At 42.5% G+C, this 24,056-nt stretch overlaps 1 protein-coding gene across 4 annotated transcripts in view; it reads right to left on the bottom strand.

Annotated features, from left to right (window-relative positions):
* Window positions 1-24,056, bottom strand: part of GFOD2 (glucose-fructose oxidoreductase domain containing 2) — a 43,892-nt gene that overhangs the window by 13,132 nt on the left and 6,704 nt on the right. For 3 of the 4 annotated variants that reach the window (XR_006730428.1, XM_045533529.1, XM_045533531.1), the window contains exon 2: window positions 1,320-1,665. Coding sequence is in view for 3 of the 4 variants with exons in the window: in XM_045533529.1 (XP_045389485.1) it covers window positions 1,320-1,578 (259 nt within the window). In the remaining variant the exon portion in view is untranslated. Of the gene's footprint in view, window positions 1-1,319; window positions 1,666-4,828; window positions 4,845-24,056 lie in introns of those variants that run through there. The other variant, XM_045533530.1, reaches the window with a different exon arrangement.

A 24,056-nucleotide genomic window follows, 5' to 3' on the forward strand; every position in this document is an offset into this window, starting at 1 on the left:
GGCACCAGGTCCTTAACCCAGGGATCTCTGACTACATTATACAGACACATGGCTCCTATTACCTTACACAAAACAATTACTCTATCAATTAATTATATGCTACTTGAATTGTTACTTAAGTCTTCTGTCATGTTATTTCTAGTCTCCTCAATAGGACTGTGAAATCTGAAGGCAGGGAGGGCTCTGATCTAACACAGGTTTGAATGTCCAGAATGATTAGGACAGTGATTAGCATACAGGAGGCATTAAAAAAAACATGGCTGGGTGTGATGGCTCACACCTCTAATCCTAGTACTTTAGGAGGCTGACGTGGGAGTATTGCTTGAGGCCAGGAGTTCAAGACCAATGTGAGCAAGAGCAAGACCCCATCTCTCCAAAAAATAGAAAAATTAGCCAGGTATAGTGGTGCACACCTGTAGTCCCAGCTACTTAGGAGGCTGAGGCAGGAGGATGGCTTGAACCCAGGAGTTTGAGGTTGCAGTGAGCTATTATGATGCCACTGCCCTCTACCTGGGTGACAGAGTGAGACCCTATATCCAAAGGAAAAAAAAAATTGCTGGCTGAATGTTTACTGGTTTGTTTACCTACAAAATTAGGTTATGATTTATATAAGATGAATTTGTCTATAGTTGACAGGAAAGAGAAGCCCAACAGGAGCTGCAGGAGAACAGCTCAGCAAGCCATGCCCAGGCAGGGACAGGAGGTTGCTGAGCCCAAGCTTCCCAAAGGAGTGGAGATGTAATGTGAGCAAGCTGTCCATGGATCCTGTCAGGGAAGCCCAGCGCTGTCAGAGCCTTCCTGCCCTCTGGCAATACAAGATTGCAGTTAGGCAGGAAGGGTGTGTGCTCACTGTAGTCAAGGGCTGACAAAACATGGGAAATGGTAGCCTTGCTACACAGCCTCTCCTTCCTGTGGTGCTGCGTACCACAGCAGTAGAAGAACAAACATGTCAATCACAACCCATTCCCTAGTGTCTAGGTCTCTGAACTCTGACTTCACAGAGGCAAACTTTACATTGCCTGAAATGTAACTATCTCCGGGCCCTTGAAGGGACATCTCTTAGAGTGTTTCCTTAATTTGTGCTCAAAAATTTACTAATAGGTGGTGGGGGAAGGCTGAGTCATTTTCCTTGCATAGCTGTAAGATCCCCTCAACGTGCCTTTCCCCAGCATTGCTCCAGGGGTGAGTGATTTCCCAGAGTACTACTACTTGCAGATGTGAGCCCAAGAAGGGACACCCAGGCCCACCGGAGAGCAACGACCCTCAGAGGACTGCCAAGAGGGACACAATCTGCCCCTGCCACAGCCTGTCAGTCATACCTAGAGCCTTCACAGATATCTGCCGGGTGAGTGGAGGGGGGATGTTGATGCACACCAGATCCACGTCTTGATGCAGCAAGACGTCATCAGTTCGGCTGGTGTAGAAGGTGATGTTCATCTCCTCAGCAAGCTGCTTCGCCTCCTCCTCAGTCTTTCCCCACAGGGCCTCAACGGTGAACCCTTCTGCCCTCAGCAGTGGGACCAGAACCCGGGCGGAGCTGCCAGTCCCAAACACGCCCACTCCTGGCAGCATCTTCATCCCGGCCTCTCTCTTCACCAACTCATCTCCTCACAAGAGCCTCCAGCATGGATATGACCTTCCCACAGGCCTGGTCAGACATGACTCCTAGAACAGCAAGCATTACACTGGTTATTAGTAGAGGGCACACTCAGCTGAGGCTACGTTCTTGGCTTATTTAGAAGCAAGAAGTTCTCTGCCAGAAAAACACAAATGAAATACTGCTCAGAAATGAAAAGCTGCAGAATCTTTCTCCATGGAGACTTAAGGATACCAGCAATATCATCTACTGGAACTCAGAGAGGGAGGAAAACTGAAAAATGGGTAATGCTGGGTTCAAATCCCTGTTCTGCTACTTAATTTTCTATGTAACTCTGGTCAAACCATTTAACCTTCAGGGCCTTAACTGTAAAATAAAGGGAGTAAGTAATCTTTAAAATTCCTTCTTGCTAGAAAAGTTCATGATTTCATAATATGACAAAAAGAGTGGAAAACAAAAACCAGTATAAGAGGAAAGAGAAGAACTATCTAATTAAAAGTTTTATGGTAGCAAGCATAGGAAAATGTTCACTAAAAATACCAAAAAATTTTTTTTCAACTACCAAACTGGCCAAAAGAAAAAGCATGCTCAGAAAGATTTTTTTTGTATAAAGATATTCACTATAGCACTGACTATCATAGTGAAAACCTGGCAGACAATCTAGATGTCCAATAAAAGTAATGGGCTAGATAAATAATGCTATGGAGCCACTGAAAACCATGGGGCACAAGGTCCTCAATGACCTGAAAGACATTCACCATATATTAATTAAAAAGGGGAAAAGAAACAATATCTGAAGTAGATTCTTTTAAAAAAGCATGTAAAAGAAGTCTATACATATGAGACTATACAGGGACATCTATATTTACAATATATCTGTAAACATAGCTATACATGACAGTAAAAGGACCAGAATATATCTGAATTTAATGATTACTCAGGTTTATGGGATTATGGATGATTTTTATTGTCATCTTTATATATATTTTTTGAACTTTGCCAAGTTTTCTATAATGCATATGTCTCACTTACTCTGGAGCTTTTCTTCTGATCACCAGAGTTATAAAATGAAATAAAGAATAAAACTAGGCTGGGCATGGTGACTTATGTCTGTAATCCTAGCACTCTGGGAGGCTGAGGTGGGAGGATCGCTTGAGGTCAGGAGTTAGAGAACAGCCTGAGGAAGGAAGAGTGAGATCCCATCTCTACAAAAAAAATAGAAGAAATTAACTGGGCGTAGTGGCGTGTGCCTGTAGTCCCAGCCACCCAGGAGGCTGAGGTAGGAGGATTGCTTGAGCCCAGGAGTTTGAGGTTGCTGTGAGCTAGGCTGATGCCACGGCACTCTATTTCAGGCAACAGAGTGAGACTCTGTCTCAAAAACAAAAAAAACAAACAAAAGTGCTTTGCTTGGGATCAGGGTCATGTGAGAAAACCAAAATGAGATTTAGGTGTGTCCAGAATATAAGGGTTCCCTACACAGCACTCTCCTCAGCTAAACCAGTGATCTCTACCCATTCTGACTGTGTTAGGTCACCGGTGACCCTAGACCCACTGAATTGGACTGGGGGAATGAGGCCATGTCACCATCATTTTCTTTTTCTAAAATTAAATCTAATTTTTAAAATTATGGTACAATACACATAAAATTTACCATCTTAAGCATTTTTAAGTACTCCCTTCAGTGGTATTTTTTTGTTTTTTGAGACAGAGTCTCACTCTGTTGCCTGGGCTAGAGTGCCATGGCGTCAGCCTAGTTCACAGCAACCTCAAACTCCTGGGGTCAAGCAATCCTCCTGTCTCAGCCTCCCGAGTAGCTGGGACTACACGCATGTGCCACCATGCCCGGCTAATTTTTTTTTTCCTATACATATTTTTAGTTGTCCATATAATTTCTAATTTTAGTAGAAACGGGGTCTCGCTCTTGCTCAGGCTGGTCTCGAACTCCTGAGCTCAAACGATCTGCCCGCCTCGGCCTCCCAGAGTGCTAGGATTACAGGCGTGAGCCACTGTATCCAGCCAATTTTTAAATTTTTTGTAGAGACAGGGTCTCAATATGTTGTCCAGGGTGGTAATAAACTCCTGACCTCAAGTGATCCTCCTGCCTCAGCCTCCCAAAGTGGTAGGATTATAGGGGTGAGTCATCACCCCCCTCAAAACAAACAAACAAACAAACTGCTGGAGGTCCCTTTGCATAGAATAGCCTCTGCTTTCTTTGAGCTCCTGGAACTCCTATTTACCCTGCATCTTCCCTCTTCTAGAAATCTTTCCTGACTCTTCCCACCCAGGCAGAGGGAAGAGCTTCCTCTTCATCTTCTGTGTACTTGCCATAGGAATTATAACTTATTTCTCTTTGTGTTCCCAGGGCCACGAACACAGGAGGCCCTTCACTGATTTGTGAATAAATAAATGAAAGAACTTACTATGCTCAGCAAAGTGTTTTTTGGACTCCCCTATTCACAGGCAGGTGTCACCAACGTCTAATGGCCACAATCCTCCATGAACACCAAAGTCATCCTTTGAAAACATACTAGAGGTTCTATCCTCCATGCTGCTGATAGTGATATAAACTGTACAACTATTCTAAAAAGCAATAATCTGGCCTTATTCATAATGAAGGCTATGCATACTTTGTGACCCACAAATTCCACTCCTCTATGTGTGTGGTATGTATGTGTGTTTTCCAAAAAAAAACTTCTCATGGGGATCCAAAGAGATACAGGGTTATTTACTACATCATGTCTAGGGTGCCGAGCTGGAGACAATCTAGAGGTCCACCAGCAAGGAGTAGGCAGGTAAAGTGTGGGGAATACATCCCATGGGGTCCTCTGCAAAAGTTAGAAGCAATACTGATGAATACATAGTCACATGAACTCAGTGAAAAATATAAGAAACACAATGAGCTCTAAAACACTATTTAAATAAAGTAAAAATACAGGCATATGCTGGGTGTGGTGGCTCACATCTGTAATTCCAGCACTTTGGGAAGCCCAAGTAGGAGCATCACTTGAGGCCAGGAGTTGGAGACCAGCCTGGGCAATGTAGGGAGATCCTGTCTCTACCAAAAAAAAAAAAAAAAAATGGCTGGGTGAGGTGGCTCACACCTATAACCCTAGCACTTTGGGAGGCTGAGGTGGGAGGACTGCTTGAGGTCAGGAGTTTGAAACCAGCCTGGGCAATAGGGAGACCCCATCTCTACATAACACTAAAAAAAAAAAAAAAAAAAAAAATTACCCGTGTATGGTGGCATGCGCCTGTAGTCCCAGCTACTGGGGAAACTGAGGCAGGAGGACAGCTTGAGCCCAGGACTCAGGAATTCAAGATTACAGTGAGCTGGGATCGCACCACTGTACTTCAGCAATGAGACTCTGTCCCTAAAAAAAGTTTTAAAAATTAAAAATAAAAATACATGCATAGAAACAAAAAATGCTGTATAAGAACTTACAAAAACCAAAGGATACATATTAAATGCATTTGTAGAAGACAGGAAAACCAGCATAGAGAATGGGTATAAAAGGGAATAATAAACAAAAAAAGAAAAATGCGGTTGTAAATGGAATTTTTTTTTTTAAAGCTTGTACTTCAAACACAAAATGACAGATGTATTAATATGTACCTCTGGTCCTACTAATGAGACACCAGCACAATCTATCTAATTTTGCCAAATCCACGGAGCAGCAGTGCATATTTGGGCCAGGACCGCTTGCAACTCAGACAAAGATGAACCATATTTCATGTATGAATCCAGTTAGTCCATTTTTTTCACCTCTAGGATAATTTATGATGCTCCAAAATCTGCTTTCTTTTTGGCTGGAAAAATGTACATACCATAAAATTTACCATACTTAACCATTTTTAAGTGTACAGTTCAGTGTGCTACGTACATTCCCTTTTTTTTCCCCCCAGAGACAGAGTCTCACTCTGTTGCCCATGCTAAAGTGCAGCGGTGTCATCATAATTCATTGCAACCTCAAACTCCTGGGCTCAAACCATCCTCCTACCTCGGCCTCCTGAGTAGCTCAGAATACAAGTGGTGTACGTCATGACACCCAGCTAATTTTTCTATTTTTTGTAGAGATGGGGTCTCACTCTTGCTCAGGCTGGTCTCGAACTCCTGAGCTCAAGTGATCCTCCCATGTCGGGTTCCCAGACTGTTAGGATTACAGGTGTGAGCCACTATGCCTGGCCCTAAGTACATTCATTGTGTTGTGCAACCATCAACACCATCCAGGTCCAGAACCTGTTCATCATCCCATACTGAAACTCTGGACCCAGTGAACAATAATTCCCCATTTTCCCCTGGTCATGGTAACTAATGGTAACCCCTGGTAACCACTATTCTACTACCTGTCTCTGTGACTCTGACTACTGAAATCATAGAATATTTGTCCTTTTTGAAAACTCACCACACAATTCACCAATTCCAAATGTGTAACTCAATGGATTTTAGTATATTCAGAGTTGTGCAAACATCACCACAATCAATTTTAGAACATTCTCATCACCCCCAAAAGAAACCCAGTATTTATTAAAGGTCACTCCCTATACCTCCTCTGCCCCCAGCCCCTGACAAACACTGATCTACTTTCTGTCTCTATGATTTGCCTATTCTAGACATTTCATATCAATGGACTCATATAATATGTGGTCTTTTCACTTGTTTAACAGGTTCATACATGTTGTAGCATGTATCATTCCTTTTTATTGCTAAATAACAACCTATTGTATCCACATGTATCCATTTATTGGCTAATGTATATTTGAGTTATTTCCACTTTGTGCTGTCATGAATAATGTTAGAATATTCATCTAAGTGTTCATATGTATGCTTTCATTTCTCTTGGATATATACCTAAGAGTAGAATTGCTAGGTCATATGCTAACTCCATGAATAACCACTTGAGAAACTGCCAGGCTGTTTTCCAAAGTGACTGTACCATTTTACATTCCCATCAGCAGTGTATGAGGGGGTTCCAATTTCTCCACATCCTTGCCAACATTTGTTGGCAAAGATTATCTGTCTTTTTAATTATAGCTACCCTAGTGGGTGTGAAGTGGTATCTTGAAGAGTTTCCCCCCCCTTTTTAAAATTAGAAGTCACATAAAAATTAAAAGTTCACATGAAATTAACCATTTTAAAGTGAAAAATCCAGTGGTATTTAGTATATTCATAAATGTTGTACAACTACTACCTCTATCTAGTTCCAAATGATTTTCATCACCCGGAAAGGAAACTCTATAGCAATTAAGCAGTTGCTCCCCACTTCCCCAGCCCCTGGCAATTACCCACCTTCATGGTCTCTACAGATTTACCTATTCTGCAGATTTCATATAAATGGAATCATACCAAAAAAAAAAAAAAGTGACCTTTTGTGTTTGACTTCTTTTACTTAGCATAATGTTTTTTGTTTTTATCATATTTCTTTTAGAGATAAGGTCTTGTTATATTGTCCTGACTAGAATGCTGTGGCTATTCACAGGCATGATCATCGCACACTACAGCCTCAAACTCCTGGGCTCAAGTGATCCTCCTACCTCAGTCTCCCTAGTAGCCGGGACTACAAGTGCATGTCACCCTGCCTGGCTACTATAATGTTTTTGAGGTTCTTCCACGTTCTAGCATGTATTATTCATTCCTTTTTATAGCTGAAAAATATCCCAGTGTGTGTGTGTATACTACGTTTTGTTTATCCATTCATCTGTTGATTTGTTTCCACCCTTTGGCTATTGTGGACAATGCTCCTATGAACATGCAAGTACCTGTATTTGTTTATCAGTTTTTAACTCTTTAAGATATAGGATTTATGACTTGCAAAGATTTTTCTCCTATTTTGTGTGTATCCTTCTTGATGGTGTCCTCTGAAGCACAAAACTTAAACTTTAATGAAGTCCAATTTAGTTCTTTTGTAACTTGTGCTTTTGATGTCATCTCTATGAAGGCTTTGCCTAATTCAAAGTTATAAAGATGCACTCTTGTATTTTCTTCTAAGAGCTTATAGCTTTAGCTCTTACATTTAGGTCTATGATCTCCTGTGAGTTGGTTTTGTATATGGTGTGAAGAAGGGGTCCAACTTCATTCTTTTGCATGTGGTTATTCATTTGTTCCAACACCATTTTTTTTTCTCTTCAACTCTTGTACCTTTCTGAATCATTGTATTGTCTTGGCACCTTTGTCTCAAATCAGTTTTACCATAAATATACTGGTTTATTTATAGACTCACAATTTTAATCCATTGATCTACATGTCTATTCTTATGCCAGTGTCACACTATCTTGATTACTGTAGATTTTTTTCCTCCCCTGCACTTTAATGATGCAAAACTACTGTAGCTTTGCAGTAAGTTTGAAAATTAGGAAGTGTGAGTCTTCCAACTTTGTTCTTTTTCAAGATTGTTTTGTCTATTATGAGTCCCTTGCATTTCCCAATGAATTTTAGTATCACCTTATCAATATCTGCAAAAAAGATAGCTGAATTTGTTTTTTTTGTTGTTGTTTGGTTTTTTTTGAGACAGTCTTGCTCCGTTGCCCCGGGTAGAGTGCAATGGCATGATCATAGCTCACTGCAAACTCAAACTCCTGGGCTCAGGAGATCTTCCTGGCCCAGCCTCCTGAGTAGCTGGGACTGCAAGTGCACGTACCATGCCCAGCTAATTTTTTCTATTTTTTGTAGATACGGGGTCTTACTCTTGTTCAGGCTGTCTGGATCTTCTGACCTCAAGCAATCCTCCCACCTCAGCCTCCCAGAATGCTAGGATTACAGGCATGAGCCACAACGCCTGGCTTAGAATTGTTTTCTTAATTTTAAGTTCAGCATCTCTTTGGCATCTACTGTAGACACAAACATACTTGCGTCTAGTAAGTACATGTCTATGTTAGCAGCTGGTTTGCCAGCATAGTCCAGTATAGCATCCTGTACTGTTCGATTCTATCTGAAGTACACGTGTGTCTTGCGAACCACTGAAATAAGCATGACTTGGACTGCCAGACCCCTGCCAGTTTCAAGCCTCCACTTGTCTCCACTCTCTGTGGCTGTGGAGCTTGGCTTGCCCCTGTACTCCTACCATTGGGGTTCTGTTTTATCTTAACCATCTTTCCTTCTTTCTTTCTGATGGTGAGCAGTGTCTGTGGCCTCTCAGTCACCTTTCTTTCCTTTTCTACTTTCTCTCTCTCTCTCTTTGCTGATAATTCTTCTGCCCTTATAGGCTTCCCTTAGAAACAGGTCAGTCCCATAGTATCTTTTATAATTTTCATGTCCTGAACTCTTTTCAGCTATTTTGGTCACTTTCTGCCATTTACAGGTGTTTTTGATTGCTTACCAGTCATGGCTATTCTGGGAGCTTGAGAGTGTTACATTTGTAGTGCTAGGTAAATGAGATTCTGCTTAAGTTTTGTGGGTCATTAATTACCAACAGCTATAGGGCCAGGAGAGTGAGACATAGCTACCATAAGCAAGGATGTCCATGTCCTCTCTAAATTAATGCCCAGGGCACACACTTCCTTCTCTCTCACACTGCATTCCTTCTAACTCTAGTTATATTTGCCTGTGTACGTTTTAAGCATCAGTTGCTTAAAACAACACAATGGATTAGAAGAATTTTTAATAACTTCCATTGTACTGCCACTGACTCAAAGGGCAGCTTCATTAACACCCATAAAGGTGTATCAGCTGGTCCTTGAGGCAGCCAGATGGCATGAAACTAGGCAGGCTTGATGACTAGGTATTTCCTGCTCAAGCAGGCAGAGCTGGTTTTCCTTGTTTATTTCAATGGCTACCCTTTCTCACCCCTAAAAATTTCCCTACTCTTTGCCTCTAACATCCTTGCACATACCCTTCAGATGCCCCCAAAGATCTCCACAAACCCAGTCCTGCCAAGCTCACATGCATTCCAGTCACCACATGCTGGTCAGGAATGAAGAGTGCCTTGGCAGGATTGGTTATACATAATTTGACAAGGCCACAGGTTATGAGGAAGGCAGCACAGAGGTTAGAGGCATGGAATCTGTAGCCACCTTGCCTGGGTTCAAATCCTGGGTCCTCTACCACTTACCAGCTAGATGATCTCAGGTAAGCCTCTTAATAATTCTGTGCCTTCATTTCCTCATCCGTAAAATGGGAATAATTCTATCTATCTTATAGAGGAGTTAAGGAATAAATAAGTTAATATATGCAAAGCATTTATTTAAAAAAAGCTTTTTATATACACCATGGAATACTATGTAACGTACTTACAATAGGACCTGGCCCATACTAAGTCACTATATAGGGTATCTTTTTTAAAAACAGGATATCTTTTTTTTTTTTTTGAGACAGAGTCTCACTTTGTTGCCTGGGCTAGAGTGAGTGCCGTGGCGTCAGCCTAGCTCACAGCAACCTCAAACTCCTGGGTTCAAGCAATCCTTCTGCCTCAGCCTCCCGAGTAGCTGGGACTACAGGCATGCACCACCATGCCCGGCTAATTTTTTCTATACATATTTTTAGTTGTCCAGATAATTTTTATTTCTATTTTTAGTAGAGACAGGGTCTCGCTCAGGCTGGTCTTGAACTCCTGACCTCAAGCGATCCACCCGCCTCGGCCTCCCAGAGGGCTAGGATTACAGGCATGAGCCACCGCGCCTGGCCCAGGGTATCTTTTTTAAAAAAGATACCTATTATCTATCTATAACTGACTTAGATGTCTCCTCTTCAAAAGCTATGTAGGAATGAGGACAGTAATTCTGAGTTAACATGAAATGAGTGCAATAGGCCAGGCAGTGTGTGTAGTCTGTCTCTACCTCCATGCAACCTTGTTGTACAGATGAGAAAACATGCTCAAAGAGGCTAGGTAACTTCCAGGGTTCCATGGCTGGCCGTGTGCAATAGACCTGCCACAATCAGCATGAAACCTGGAGCAGGTTACTTAGTTTCTCTGAGCTTCTGTAAAAATAATCATTTTGTAACGTACGTGTGTGTGTGTGTGTGTGTGTGTGTGTGTGTGTGTGTGTGTGGCGACTCTTCTTTCATCCATAGTGACAACTCTTTCTACTGTCTGGCTTGATAACTGCTTGCCTCAGTTATCACTCACTGCTCAAACCAATACTAATCTGTTCATGTGTCTCACCTTTATTGAGGGCCTAATTATGGGGGGAGGTTTTTATCACTCACCGCTCAAACCAATATTAATCTGTTCATGTGTCTCACCTTTATTGAGGGCCTAATTGTGGGGGGAGGCTGTGGGACATAAAAGATGAAAAGTCCTAATTTCAGGGGTGACAAGTCAGAAAGGTGAATAAGAGCCAGAGCTGGTGGCATCAAGTGTTAATCTAAGGAGTTTGGACTTTGCCAGGTGGGTGTGCTTGGTACTCTTGGCCTGCCCTACCTTCCCCACCTGATCTTCTCTGCCCTGCTTCCGTGTCTCAGGAGTCAGAAGGCCAATCTCTAAGGGCCTGGGCTCTAGGTCCTCTGGCTTTTTTCTGGGTCCAGCCAATTAAGAGCACCAGGAAGAGATCAGAGAGCAGGAAGAAAGGTCAAGGTATTTATTTTCTGTCCTCTCTCCCTGCCAGGACGTGGTTCTGGCAGGAGCTGTTATTTTCAACCAAGGTCACAGCTCCTTTCCAGGACCCCTATCCCATGATCATAGCTTTTGCTGTGTTCCAGTAACACCTGCCCTCTCCTTCATTGCGCCTAGGGTGGTAACACTACCAGCTGTTGCCAGTCCTTGCCAGTCCCTGGGTGTTCCACCATTCCTTGCAGGTTTCCTTTACTGCTCACACTGTTGTAAATAATCCCTTCATTAAAGGCTTTTCAATTAACCTTGAGTGCCCTGGTTGTTTCCTGACTGGACCCTGACTAATGTAGTAAGCAATAAGAAACACTGAATTTTTTAAAAATTTGGCAGAAAGATGTAGATAGAATAGAGGTTAGGAGACACTAAACACAAAGAACCAGTTAGGATATCAAGTAAGAGATAAGGAAGGTCTAATGGAGGGAATGAAATGGAGCAGACAGCTGTCTAGTCTATGGAGACACAGCTTCCGCAAAACTATAGGACAAGACCTACTCCCTACCACAAGGGTGGGCCAAATCCAATCTGATACCTGTTTTTGTAAATAAAGGTTTACTGGAACGGTCATGCCCATTCATTTATCTATTCCTTTATTTATGTACAGCTGCTCTTGAACTACAACAGGAGAGTAGGCGAAAAGGCCACATGGCCCACAAACCTTCAAATTTTTACAATCTGGCCCTTCACAGAAAAGGTTTGCTGACCCCTGCCCTACCCGTATGTTGAAGGCCCAGGAGCTCCAACTGATAAGTATAGCCATGAAGGTAGCCAAAATTGTGGTTAAAAAAAATACCCCACACCTCACTGGGTGTGAGAAGTCACACAGATTGTGAGAATTCTGGAGAGAGGTCACTCATAGAGTCACTCTATGCAACTTGCATAGAGGTCAGACCCTGGGCAGAAGGTATCTATGAATCTTCCTTTCCTATCAATAGTCTTTATAATGTTGAGGGTTGCAAAGTCCAGAGCTAAAAACCTGTATTTCCCAGCCTTTCCTTGCAAAGAGGTGTGTCTAATGCAATAAATATAGAAGGTACAATTTGGTAAAACTTCTTGGAAAGGAGGCAATCTCAACTGGCAGGAACTCCTCCTCCACCCCCTTTTTGTCTGGAATTACCACCAGGAAGGCAACCTGAGGATGGGACACAATTCCTTGCAGATTCTGGCACTGAAATGATGACTACTTGATGTCATCTGTACCCTCAAAGAACTCCACCTCTTAGACAAAGCATTAAATCAATTCAATGGAGAAAGGAAACTCTTTTTAAGAAGTGGTGTCAGGGCAGGGCGCCATGGCTCACACCTACAATCGTAGCACTCTGGGAGGCCCAGGTGGGAGGACTGCTTGTGCTCAGGAGTTCCAAGACTAACCTGAGCAAGAGCGAGACCCCTGTCTCTACTAAAAATAGAAAAAATTATCCAGGTGCATAGTCCCAGCTACACAGGAGGCTGAAGCAGGAAGATCACTTGAGCCCAGGTGTTTGAGGCTATAGTGAGCTACAATGACACCACTACACTCTACCAGGGCGACAGAGCAAGACACTGTCTCAAAAAAAAAAAAAAAAAAGAAAAGAAATGGTGTTGGAATAATTGGATATCCATATGGTAAACAATTAACCTTGATCCCTCTCTCACTGTGTACACAAAAATTAATTTGAGATGGGTTAAAGACCTAAATGTAAAAGCCAGAACCCTAAAGCTTCTAGAAAAATATATCAGAGAATATTTTTGAGACCATGGGGTAAAGACTTCTTAGATGGGACACAAAAAGCTAGTGCTCATTGATAAACTGCATTTCCAAATTTAAAAGAATTTCTGCTTATTAAAGACACTGTTTAAGAAGATGAAAAGGGGGTCAGGCATGGTGGCTCATACCTGTAATCTCAGTGCTCTGGAATCCAGGAGTTTGAGATCACATTGAGCTATGATCATGCCACTGCACTCCAGCCTGGGCAACAGAGTGAGACCTTGTCTCAAAACAAACAAATAAACTAATAAGTCAATTTAAAAAAAATGAAAAAGCAAGGCCCAACCTGCACATATATGTAGCAAAGGGCTTGTCTGTAGAATAACTACAAATCAACAATAAAAAGGTGAACTACTCAATTAAAAAATTGTCCAAAGGGCCGGGCATGGTGGCTCATGCCTGTAATCCTAGCACACTGGGAGGCCGAGGCGGGCGGATTGTTTGAGCTCAGGAGTTCGAGACCAGCCTGGGCAAGAGCGAAACCCTGTCTCTACTAAAAATAGAAAGAAATTAGCTGGACAACTAAAAGTACATAGAAAAAATTAGCTGGGCATGGTGACGCATACCTATAGTCCCAGCTACTTAGGAGGCTGAGGCAGAGGGATTGCTTGAGCCCAGGAGTTTGAGGTTGCCGTGAGCTAGGCCCACGTCACGGCACTCTAACCTGGGCAACAGAGTGAGACTCTGTCTCAAAAATAAATAAATAAATAAATAAACTGTCCAAGACTTAAACAGTTACTTTGTCAAGGATACAGCTATGGCCAATAAACACATGGGAAGTGTTCCATACCATTAGTCATTAGGGACATACAAATTAAAAGCACACAAGATACCCATTAGAATGGCTGAGATAAAGACTGACAACTCCAAAGTTTGGAGAGGACGTGCAGCAAATGGAACTCTCGTACATTCTTGGTGGGAGTGTAAAAACCTTACAACGACTTTGGAAAATTGACAGTTTCCTATAAAGTTAACATGTATCAACCCAATTACAGGAACTCCACTAGTGGATATTTACCTAAGAAAATGAAAACATATGTCTACAAAAAAATTTATACAAATGTTCATAATAGCTTTATTCATAATAGCCTGAAGACTATCTGAATGAAAATCTAAAGAGCATTGCGGGGGTGCAGAGGCTTTGGTTGCATGGATTGCCTTTGCACCAGGGAGTCGGAGCTGCAGGCGTGCCCATCCCCTGGGCAGCATGCACTGTATCCACTGGGTGTGAGTTTACCCCTTCCCTCCTCGTCCCTCCCTATGTGGAAGGCTCTTGATCTGCCGGGCACTGTGTTAAGATTATAAAGATGAATTAGACACAGATCTCTTCTCTCTGGAGTGAGGGTAGAAATAAGGGGACAAAGAAACGAAACAGATTAATATAGTTATCTGTATCACGAAAGGTCCGTGCAGGATATAGATGGTATACTCAAAATGGGTAATTGAAGAGAATTTAATAAAGGACTTACACAGGTGCAGGCAAAAGGTTAAGGGATGATGAAGCAGTCCCACTCTCCCTTTACCATCTAGGCTAAAGGGGAAAGAGGGGGGCTTCCGGTAAGAGCAATACTCACTGGAAAGTGTCATCAGGCAGGAGCCATGACTGTAATACTTCCCAGAGACAACTGGGGGAAGTCCCCCAGCCACTTTTTCTCCCTACCCTTCAATCACTGCCTGGTGCCTCCTGTTGCAGAACGCAAATATTAATAGCAATCAGAGAATGGAGTTGATGTAGTACTTACAGGTCAGCCCCAGTACCACCTCCAAGGCCGAGAACAGAGTGGAGATTAAAAGGAAAACAAACAAAAAATTGAAGGGCCACTCCACAGATGGCAATGAAAGAAGGATCAATCTGTAGCTAGTAGTCCAACTGAAGAACATAGAAGATGATTTCAGACCCACCTCTAACCCCAAAGATGACACAAGAATAAGACATGACATTTCTTCAGTAAAATTACAGAGACTTTTGGGACTTTTGTCTTCCATAAAAAGTATCACTCTACAAATGGCAGACTAGCTGATACTTACTCTTATATAAATCACTTCTTTTTTTTTTTTTTTTTTTGAGACAGAGTCTCACTCTGTTGCCTGGGGTGAGTACCATGGCGTCAGCCTAGCTCACAGCAACCTCAAACTCCTGGGCTCGAGCGATCCTTCTGCCTCAGCCTCCTGGGTAGCTGGGACTACAGGCATGCGCCACCATGCCCAGCTAATTTTTTCTATATATTTTTAGTTGTCTGGCTAATTTCTTTCTATTTTTAGTAGAGACAGGGTCTCGCTCTTGCTCAGGCTGGTCTCGAACTCCTGAGCTCAAACGATCCACCCACCTCGGCCTCCCAGAGTGCTAGGATTACAGGCGTGAGCCACCGCGCCAGGCCTAAATCACTTCTTAAGATGAAAAATTTTTAAAGGTCTGTCTACATAAGGATTTACACTGGCATTAACTCAGCCTCCTAAAATATATTTTTTGAAAGCTTGGGTTAAAAAAAAATAAGAAGAAGAATAGCCTGAAATTGGAAATGAACCTAAATGTTCTTCAATAGAAGAATGGGTAACCAAATTATGATTTTGTCATATGATGGAATAGAGTACAGCCGTAAAAATGAGTTAACAATTAATACATGCAACAATATGTATGAATCTTAAGAACATTACATTGAGTAAAAGTTGCCAGGCACACACACACAACCCATACTGTAGGGTTCCATTTATTCGAAGTACAGGCAAGCCTTATTTATAGTGACACTAGTCAGAAGGTGGCAGAAGTGATGGTGGTTGAGGTGGGGAGGGAATTGACCAGAAAGGGGCATAAGTACACCTACAGTAATGAAAATGTTCTATATCATGTGTGGCACTGTGGTTACATGGTAATACAACTGTCAAAACTCACAAGTTGAATATTTCCTTTAAAACAAAACAAAAACCCTGTAAGCTTACTTTTGGGGATAACGTCAGAATAAAGATAAGGGCTAGGGCCAAGAAAATAAGTTTTCTGAGAAAGTAACTTCAAGCTAAGGTCCACTGATCTAGTCGTCTTGGGACTTGTTGAGGGTATCTGAAGATGACACTATTTGCTAGCCAGTGTTACACTGGGTGAGCTGAGCTATGGGTTTAGGAAGTCCTCGCCACTCATGAACAACTCATACTAAGCAAGGGAGGAGTTCTTCTCTTGTATCACTTTAGGCAAGCAAATTTCACGATGGCCATAAGTAGAGAAATAGTATCTATCAGTTTGTTGCTAACAGGTTGGACAATAAAGCTTAGCACACCCCAAAAATGGTGAGCCCTCGCTCAGCGCCCAGCCCCCATGGCACCCCTAAAACCAATTAACCACAAGACCAGCCACAGAACCAGCTCCACACACCTTGAGTTCTCCAGCTGGAGAAGCTCTCCTGCCAGAGCTCTGCATATTCAGGACAACCCTCCCTCCTCAGAGATGCCTCCACAGACTTTGCTGCAGACCTGTCCCCTCAGACACATTCCAAAGGGTCAGTTGTCCAGAAACTTGTTTGCGAATTAGATTTTTCCATGGATAAATCTTTTCAGTAATTTTATCCTAACATACGCTAAGATAAAGCACTATGACCAGAGGTTAGGTCAGGGCCCTAGTTATTAAGTGAGATAGGCCTTCAACCTAATTTTAAAATAGATTGTGACATTAGCTAAGCTAATTATAGTCTGTGTTTTAGGTGCTTGTGTATATAAAATGACACCTGTAATTTAGGCAAATTGATTCCTTATAAATACTTATTAAGCATTTACCATGGGCCAGAGCTAGATAAAGTACAGGATACTTTGGTGAGCAAAACAGATACAATTTCTGCTTGTATAGAGTGTACAGTCTAGCAGGAGAGATAAGACAAATAATCACATAAGTATGTAATTACAATTTGAGATATTTGAGATGAGTGCTATAAAGGAAAATAACAGGGTGCTATAAGAGCATTCAGCAGGATATAAATTAGCCTTTTTTTTTTTTTTAAGAGATGGTTCCATGGGTCAGGCTTTGTTAAAAAAAAAAAAAGAGAGAGAGAGAGACAGGGTCTCACTCTGTTGTCCAGGCTAGAGTATAGTGGCCTGATTATAGTTCACATCACTGTAACCTCAAACTCCTGGGCTAAAGCAATCCTCCTACCTCAGCCTCTTAAGTAACTGGGACTACAGGTGCCACACCACCACACTGGCTAACTTAAAAAAAAAAAATTTTTTTAGAGATGGGGTCTTGCTACATTACCCAGGGTGGTCTACAATGACTGGCCTCAAGTGATCCTCCTGCCTCGTGCTCCCAAAGTGCTGGGATTATAGGCATGAGTCACTGTGCCTGGCCAAATTAGCCTTATTTTTAAAGTGTCAAATAATGTATCTGTAATGCACTTTTTGAGCTCCATGTGAGAAAGGCATTACTGAATTATGATAAAAACACTGACAGTGGGAATCATTTTCTATCTACTGACCCCCACCCTACTCCTTAGCTATCAATCCCCACTTGTCTGTGCTGTTGGAGTTGTGCCCAATCTCTTTCCCCCACTACAAGACTCCGCTGCCGTGGTCCCTACATTTATTGTGATGATCCTGAATAAAGTCTTCCTCACCGTGGAAAAAAAAAGAAACCACTGACACTGGTAGTTCAGTAATCAAAAAAAAAAAAACAGGCCAGGTGTGGTGGCACATGCCTGTAATCCCAGAACTTTCAGAGGCCAAGGGGAGGATCACTTTAGCCCCACAGTTTGAGACCAGCCTGAGCAACACAGCAAGATCCTGTCTCTACAAAAAATTAAAAAATTAGCCAGGCATGGTGGCACATGCCTGTAGTCTTAGCCACTCAAGAGGTTGAGGAGGGAGGATCATTTGAACCCAGGAGTTCTAGGCAATAGTGAGCTATGATCATGTCTCTGCACTCCAGGCTGGGCACCAGAGCAAGACTCTGTCTCAAAAAGAAAAGAAAAGAAGAAAAAAACACTGCAGCCCAAAGTCATTAAAAGCCAGTTTGTGATTGGCAGACACTCCCCTTCCCAAAGCAGTACTCAAGCCTCCACTCAATAGCATTTCTTCAGGCCACGCATGTGGCAGCTCATGCCTGTAATCCTAGCACTCTGGGAGGTCGATGTGGGAGGATCACTTGAGCTCAGGAGTTTGAGACCAGACTGAGCAAGACTGAGACCCCATCTCTACTAAAAATAGAAAAAATTAGTCGAGTGTGGTGGCATGTGTCTAAGTCCCAGTTACTTGGGGGGCTGAGGCAGGAGGATCCCTTCAGCCCAGGAGTTTGAGGTTGCTATGAGCCAAGGCACTCTAGCCCAGGCAACAGAATGAGACTCTGTCTCAAAAAACAAACAAACATTTTTCAATATAAAATGGGTCTAAAAGAGGCAGGAAGAAAAACTAAAATGTTCAGAACCTCATATTGCAATTATGTAACACTCTCATGATGCCCTGTGTTCAGCCATCATGGCTAAGAACTCCAGATTACTGGTTATAAATCACACTACAAATAACTAAGCTTCAGCTCCCTGGTATTTGTCAAATACAATGAAAATGATGCTAAGCCCAATAGCTGATTCTCATCCTCACCCCACTTTGACCTATCAGCAGCATCTGACATGGTAGGGCCCACCCTCCTTGATACTCTTCTTCACCTGGCTTCCAGAACACAAATTTTTCCTCATTTTCCTCCTATCTCTCTGGCCACTTCTTCTCAGTCCCTTCTGCTACTTTTTCCTAACGACAACCATGGCTCAGTCCCTAGTCCACTTCTATCTTTATAGATACTAATAGAATTTTCTATCTACATTCACTCTTGGTGATTCTATTCAGTCTCATGGCTATCTATTCTCTGCTGACTCTCAACGTTATCAGCCAGGTCCTCTTCCTTGAACTCTAGACCAGTATAAACAACTGCCTATGTGACGTCTCTACCTGGGTGTTTAGTAGGTATCCCAAACTTAAAATGCCCAGAACTAAACTCCTGATGTTTTTTCCCCTGATCAAATGTACTTCTCCCACAATAGCTTTATCTCAGACACTGGTAACATGAATTTTTCAACTGCTCAAGTCAAAACCTTGGAGTTATCCTTGATTCTCCTCTTTCTCTCACACTTCATATCTGATCCATTAACAAGTCTTGCTGACTCTCTGCCTTCACAAAATATCCTGAACCCAAGCACTTCCCACTACGTCTACCACTACCACCATTGTTCAATTCACCATCATCTCTCTCCTATATCATTGCAACAGCCTAACTGGTCTCCCAGCTTCCACCCTGCCCCTCCCCATGCTGCATCCCCAATCTACTCTTAACATAGCATTGAGAGGGCCTCAATTAAATTAAGTTGGATCAAGCCATTCCTCTGTCCAAACCTTCCAAAGACTTCTCATCTCTCTTGTAGTAAAAGCCAAAGTCCTTCCACTGACCTTTAAGACCCTATGTGAACTGTCTGTACCCCGCTCTTCCTTTTGCCTTTCTGATCTTATATCCTACTCACTCTTCCCTTCAGTCACTTTGCTCCAGCCACAGTGGTTCACTGCTGCATCTCAAACATGCCAAGTATACTCCTGCCTTAGGGTCTTAGCACTTGCAGTTCCCTCTACAGCGCAGACATCTACTTGGCTTACTGTCTCAGTTCCTTCATGTCTCTACTCAAATGTCTTATCATAAAGAGGTTTATTTTTCTATTGTTTCTCTTCCCCCACCATCCCTGCTAGAATGTTTGCTCCCTGAAATAGGGAACTTTTTGTCTGTTTTGTTCACTGCTATATCCCCAGGGTCTAGAACAAGGTCTGATATATAGCAGGTGCTCAGGAAATATTTGCTGGAAAAAAAAATGAAAGATTTCTGACCTAATTCCTACATAGTTAATCAATAAACTAAGACATACATACTGAGTTCATCAAAACTGTATATAATTCAGAAGGTTCTTGGGATATGTTTACAAATTTAGTAAAGAGATCCCTTATGTCATTCGCCTGAGGAGTTTGGTGCAGAATCTGGTTTAATGGTTCAGGAAAGAAAACAAGCATCATCATAGCTCTGCCTGTTGCCTAGGATTAGGAAGAGCAGCTGCTGCTCTTAGTCTTTTGCCACAACATGACCTGCTAAGAGATGCCCTCACCCAGAACTGTCTCTCCAACTACCACTCGTCTTCCACATAACATGACCCATGCTTATCAGTCACCTCAGTCCCCTTGTAGTCAAGTTTCCTCCCTCTTACTAGAGAAGCATACGGTATGTCAACCCTTGCAGGATCACAATGACCCAGCACTTAGGGGCTATGTTCAGTCAAATGCCAACAGACAAATGAAGGGAAGGCAAGTGACAGTGGACCCAAACAAGTGGTAGTGACTCAAACCTAACCAGATCATAAGGAACCACTGTGGCTGCAGGGAAGCCTCCCTGCCCCCACAGCCAGTCCACCACTACACCCCTTGAATCCCGATGTCTCCCTCCTGGTACTGACTATTTCCTTTCCTAGCCTTTAAGTGCCCCTAGGATAAAACCCAAATTCCTTGATGGGGCTCACAAAGCATTTCTCCAGTGTGGGTAGGGCCCTTCCTCACCTCTCCCCTTCCCTGCTTTCCTCTTTTGTCTGCACTCAGCAGGCTAGCAGCTATCATAGGTGACCCCTTCAGTCCTGCTCTGAGATTGTGGTCTATGCTGTTTGCTCTGACTGGCACGATATTTTCTGACTCCCCCTGACTAATTTCTTCTCAAGAGACCTATCAGGTCTCCACATAAGCACTACTTTGGAGAGGCTGTGCCTCAGCTGGTTAAGTGATTCTGCTCACAGTTCCCACAGCAGCCTGGGTTTGACTTTCACAGTGCTCATCATACTTCACCGGGCTCACCTATTTAGTGTCTGTCATGATGCAGGACCTTGCCTGTCTCACATGTTGCTGTGTTGTTACCAGGACACAGCATAGTACCTGACACCATGTATATGCTTAGTAATGACTGAGGAATGAGCATACCAATGAATGAGACTGAGAAGGAATGAATCAAGAAGTCAAGTCAAAGCCCATACGGATGCTGTACTAACTAGAAGGCAATGGCTTTTCCTGCCAAATTTCTTCTCTGCCTTTCTGATTGAATAAATGATTAGTTTTAAAATCTTAAGAGTATAAGCTACTACCTAAATGATGCCCTAGAACTACTACTATGGAACATCATCCTAGGAGAGGGGTGCCATCACTTAACATCTAGTTGCAAGGGGGTTTATAACTTGGAAGCATAATTCTTGAGCCTGGTAAAGGAGATAAAATGAAAAATATAAAGGCCAATTTTAAGTTTAAATTTTGTTTTGCAAAAACCAGGAACCTGATGGGAAGATAGTAGTAATGCATTCCAGGTGGTCTACAGCAACAGTCATATACCAAGAATTAATTAGGAAACTGTCTGACTGTCTCCCCAGTCTTTTTTTTTTTTTTTTTAATTTTAGAGACACAGTCTCATTATGTTGCCCACACTGGAGTGCAGTGGCTATTCATAGGTGTGATCGTAGCACACTGTAGCCTAGAATTCCTGGGCTCAAGCAGTCCTCCCACCTCAGCCTCCCAAGTAGCTGGAACTACAGGATTACAAACTTACACCACTGAGCCTGGTCTCCCAGCCTTTCTTTTGCCCCACCCCCAATTTGGAATTGAGCCAATGTGGCAGACAGGCTGACAACACATAAATAGCAGAGCTGGACCACAAGAGGAAAAACAACCACACCTCACCATCAGAGCCCAAGGAAGAATCAGCGGCAACCACACAGCTTCAGAGTACTGGACTGCATGCTCATGGTCAGGGGACTATCTACAGTACAGCTATCACTCCCCACTAACCAACTGAGTGTCTGAGATGGCAACATGAATGCTTTCGGATAGATGTGAAAATGTTTCTTCACCTGCATTTATGTTCTCATTGAAAAATAAAAGCCAAAGTAAAAAAACAGGTATTGAGTTTTACAAATTAGTTATAATAAATGTCTTGGTGCCTGGATTTCAAAGATGCAGAGGTTCTATGGAGAAGGTTTAGTTTCCTATGATTTGTTTATTTTTTTAACAGTGACATGGTCATAGATTTCTGCCTTTCCATTGAAAGCAAAAACAAAGGCAGGGCAAAGGAAAGAAATGCTATTCCCGCAGCTCCACAAGCTGACATGGCAGTAAACTGCCACCATGTCATCAGAGAGCAGACCCAGCCCTGGCCAGAGAGGCCAGCTGCCAACACCATCCCCCTCTACACACTGTCCCAGGAGGGACATTAACGACAGGCCTAATGACCTGTCTTATGAAGCATAACTACCCATGTACAAAAGGGACAGCTAAATCAGGTCATAAAGCAGCAGCAAATTTAGCACCCATAGAAGTGTTTGGATCACTATTAGGTTTAAAAGCTTCAGCTGATCATTACAATAGGAAAAGTACTTATCTACCAGGTATATCATGTCTTTATTGTTTTTGAAAATTTGGCAATAATGTTATTTTTTTTCCTAATATTGCTTTAACAGTGAGCTCCAGATTGACATCAACCTGAGAATTCCATCCTCAGCTCTACTCTCTCCGTAAGCAATTTTATAGCTAATTATTCAACTTCACTATGACTTCCATGTAAACACTTCTAACTTCTGATTTCCAGCCCCAACAACTTGCTCCAGCTCTGGCTCTATACTTTTAAGTGTCTACTGGAAATCCCTACTTGAGTGATCTACTAGCTTCTCCAAATCCTAATTCCTCTTTCCCCTCAAACATGAACCTCCTTCTGTGTTCCCTCACCCCTTTTAATGGCACAATGATCAGAGTCCTTTCCTCAGTCACTCCCCCCGTGGCCCCCCCCCATTTTTTTTTTTTAAAGACACAGGGTCTTACCCTGTCACCAAGGCTGGAGTGCAATGGGGCAATCATAGCTCAATGTAACCTTGAATTGCTGGGCTCAAGTGATTCTCCTGCCTCAGCTACCTAAGTAGCTAGGACTACAGGTGTGCCACCACACCAGACTAATTTTTTAATTTTTTATAGAGATGAAATCTCACCATGCTACCCAGGCTGATCTCAAACTCCTCCCGCCCTGGCCTCCCAAAGTGCTGGGATTACAGGTGTGAGCCATTGCACCTGGCACTCCCCAGTATTTTTAAATGCCACACAAACCAAGCATTACTCCAGGAGTTAGAGCACACAGGAGTAATCCAAACAGGGCCCTGGAGCTTAGAGTTTCCATTACTTGCTATACCCAAGCTGAATATCAAGGACTGATTTGACTCAGGAACATAGTGAGTGTTCAAAGATCTTTCCCTGTGGCAAGCATGTGAACAAAGGCTCTGTCCTTGCCTTTAAACCGCTGAGGTAAAGCATATTTCTCCACAATGCATGTGAAGTAGCCAACCCTAGAGAGAGGTATGCTATATACTCTGGTTTTACCCAAGAAGGTGAGTTTTTAATTATGCTAAACATTTTTTTAATGAGCAAATCTAATTGCCTGAAGTTTTCTTGTGTTTTCCACCTTCTATATGGATACAAATGCTCAGATCCTGAAAAAAAATGCTATGTTTATGGCAGCAAAAGACACCTTGGGTCACCTTTCTGACTTCCTTCTGGATTTCTGGTAGGACATTCTTAGGGCACCCAGGAGCACTGTGACCCTGACTGGTATTCTCTAACTCTGCGTTACATAGCCTCTGGTCAACTGGGAAGGTTAAGTGACTAGTCAGGTCCAGTGCCCTTCACAAGTATCTCCTATTTGTATGTAGAAACACTGCTTAGCAGCTGGGCCATGACCATGTTCAGCTGCTAAATTAACAATCTTCTAGCTGCTTAAATGTGAGATGTAAAATAACCTAATCTCAGGCCATTCTTGGCCACAGCGCCCGCTTTTTTCTTTTGTTAATATGTAGTGAAGGAGGCAGGCTATAAAATACAGGGCATACCCAGGATATGCCTATCTGAAAATAGCCATTCACTTTAGTATTTTAGAATTTTCTGATGGTTATTGTTTAATTGATGTCTTATCTCCCTATTGAGACTCTAAGCTCTTTCAGGACCAAGCCTGGGTTTTATATAGAGACAGTCCCCAACTTAGGATGGTTCAACTTACTATTTCTCAACTTTACAATGGTGCAAAAGCAATAAGCATTCAGTAGAAACTATACTTCAAATTCTGAATTTTGATCTTTTCCCGGGCTAGCCATATGCAGTACTG

Source organism: Lemur catta, chromosome 20, assembly GCF_020740605.2.
Source record: "Lemur catta isolate mLemCat1 chromosome 20, mLemCat1.pri, whole genome shotgun sequence".
Classification (NCBI taxonomy): Eukaryota; Metazoa; Chordata; class Mammalia; order Primates; family Lemuridae; genus Lemur; species Lemur catta.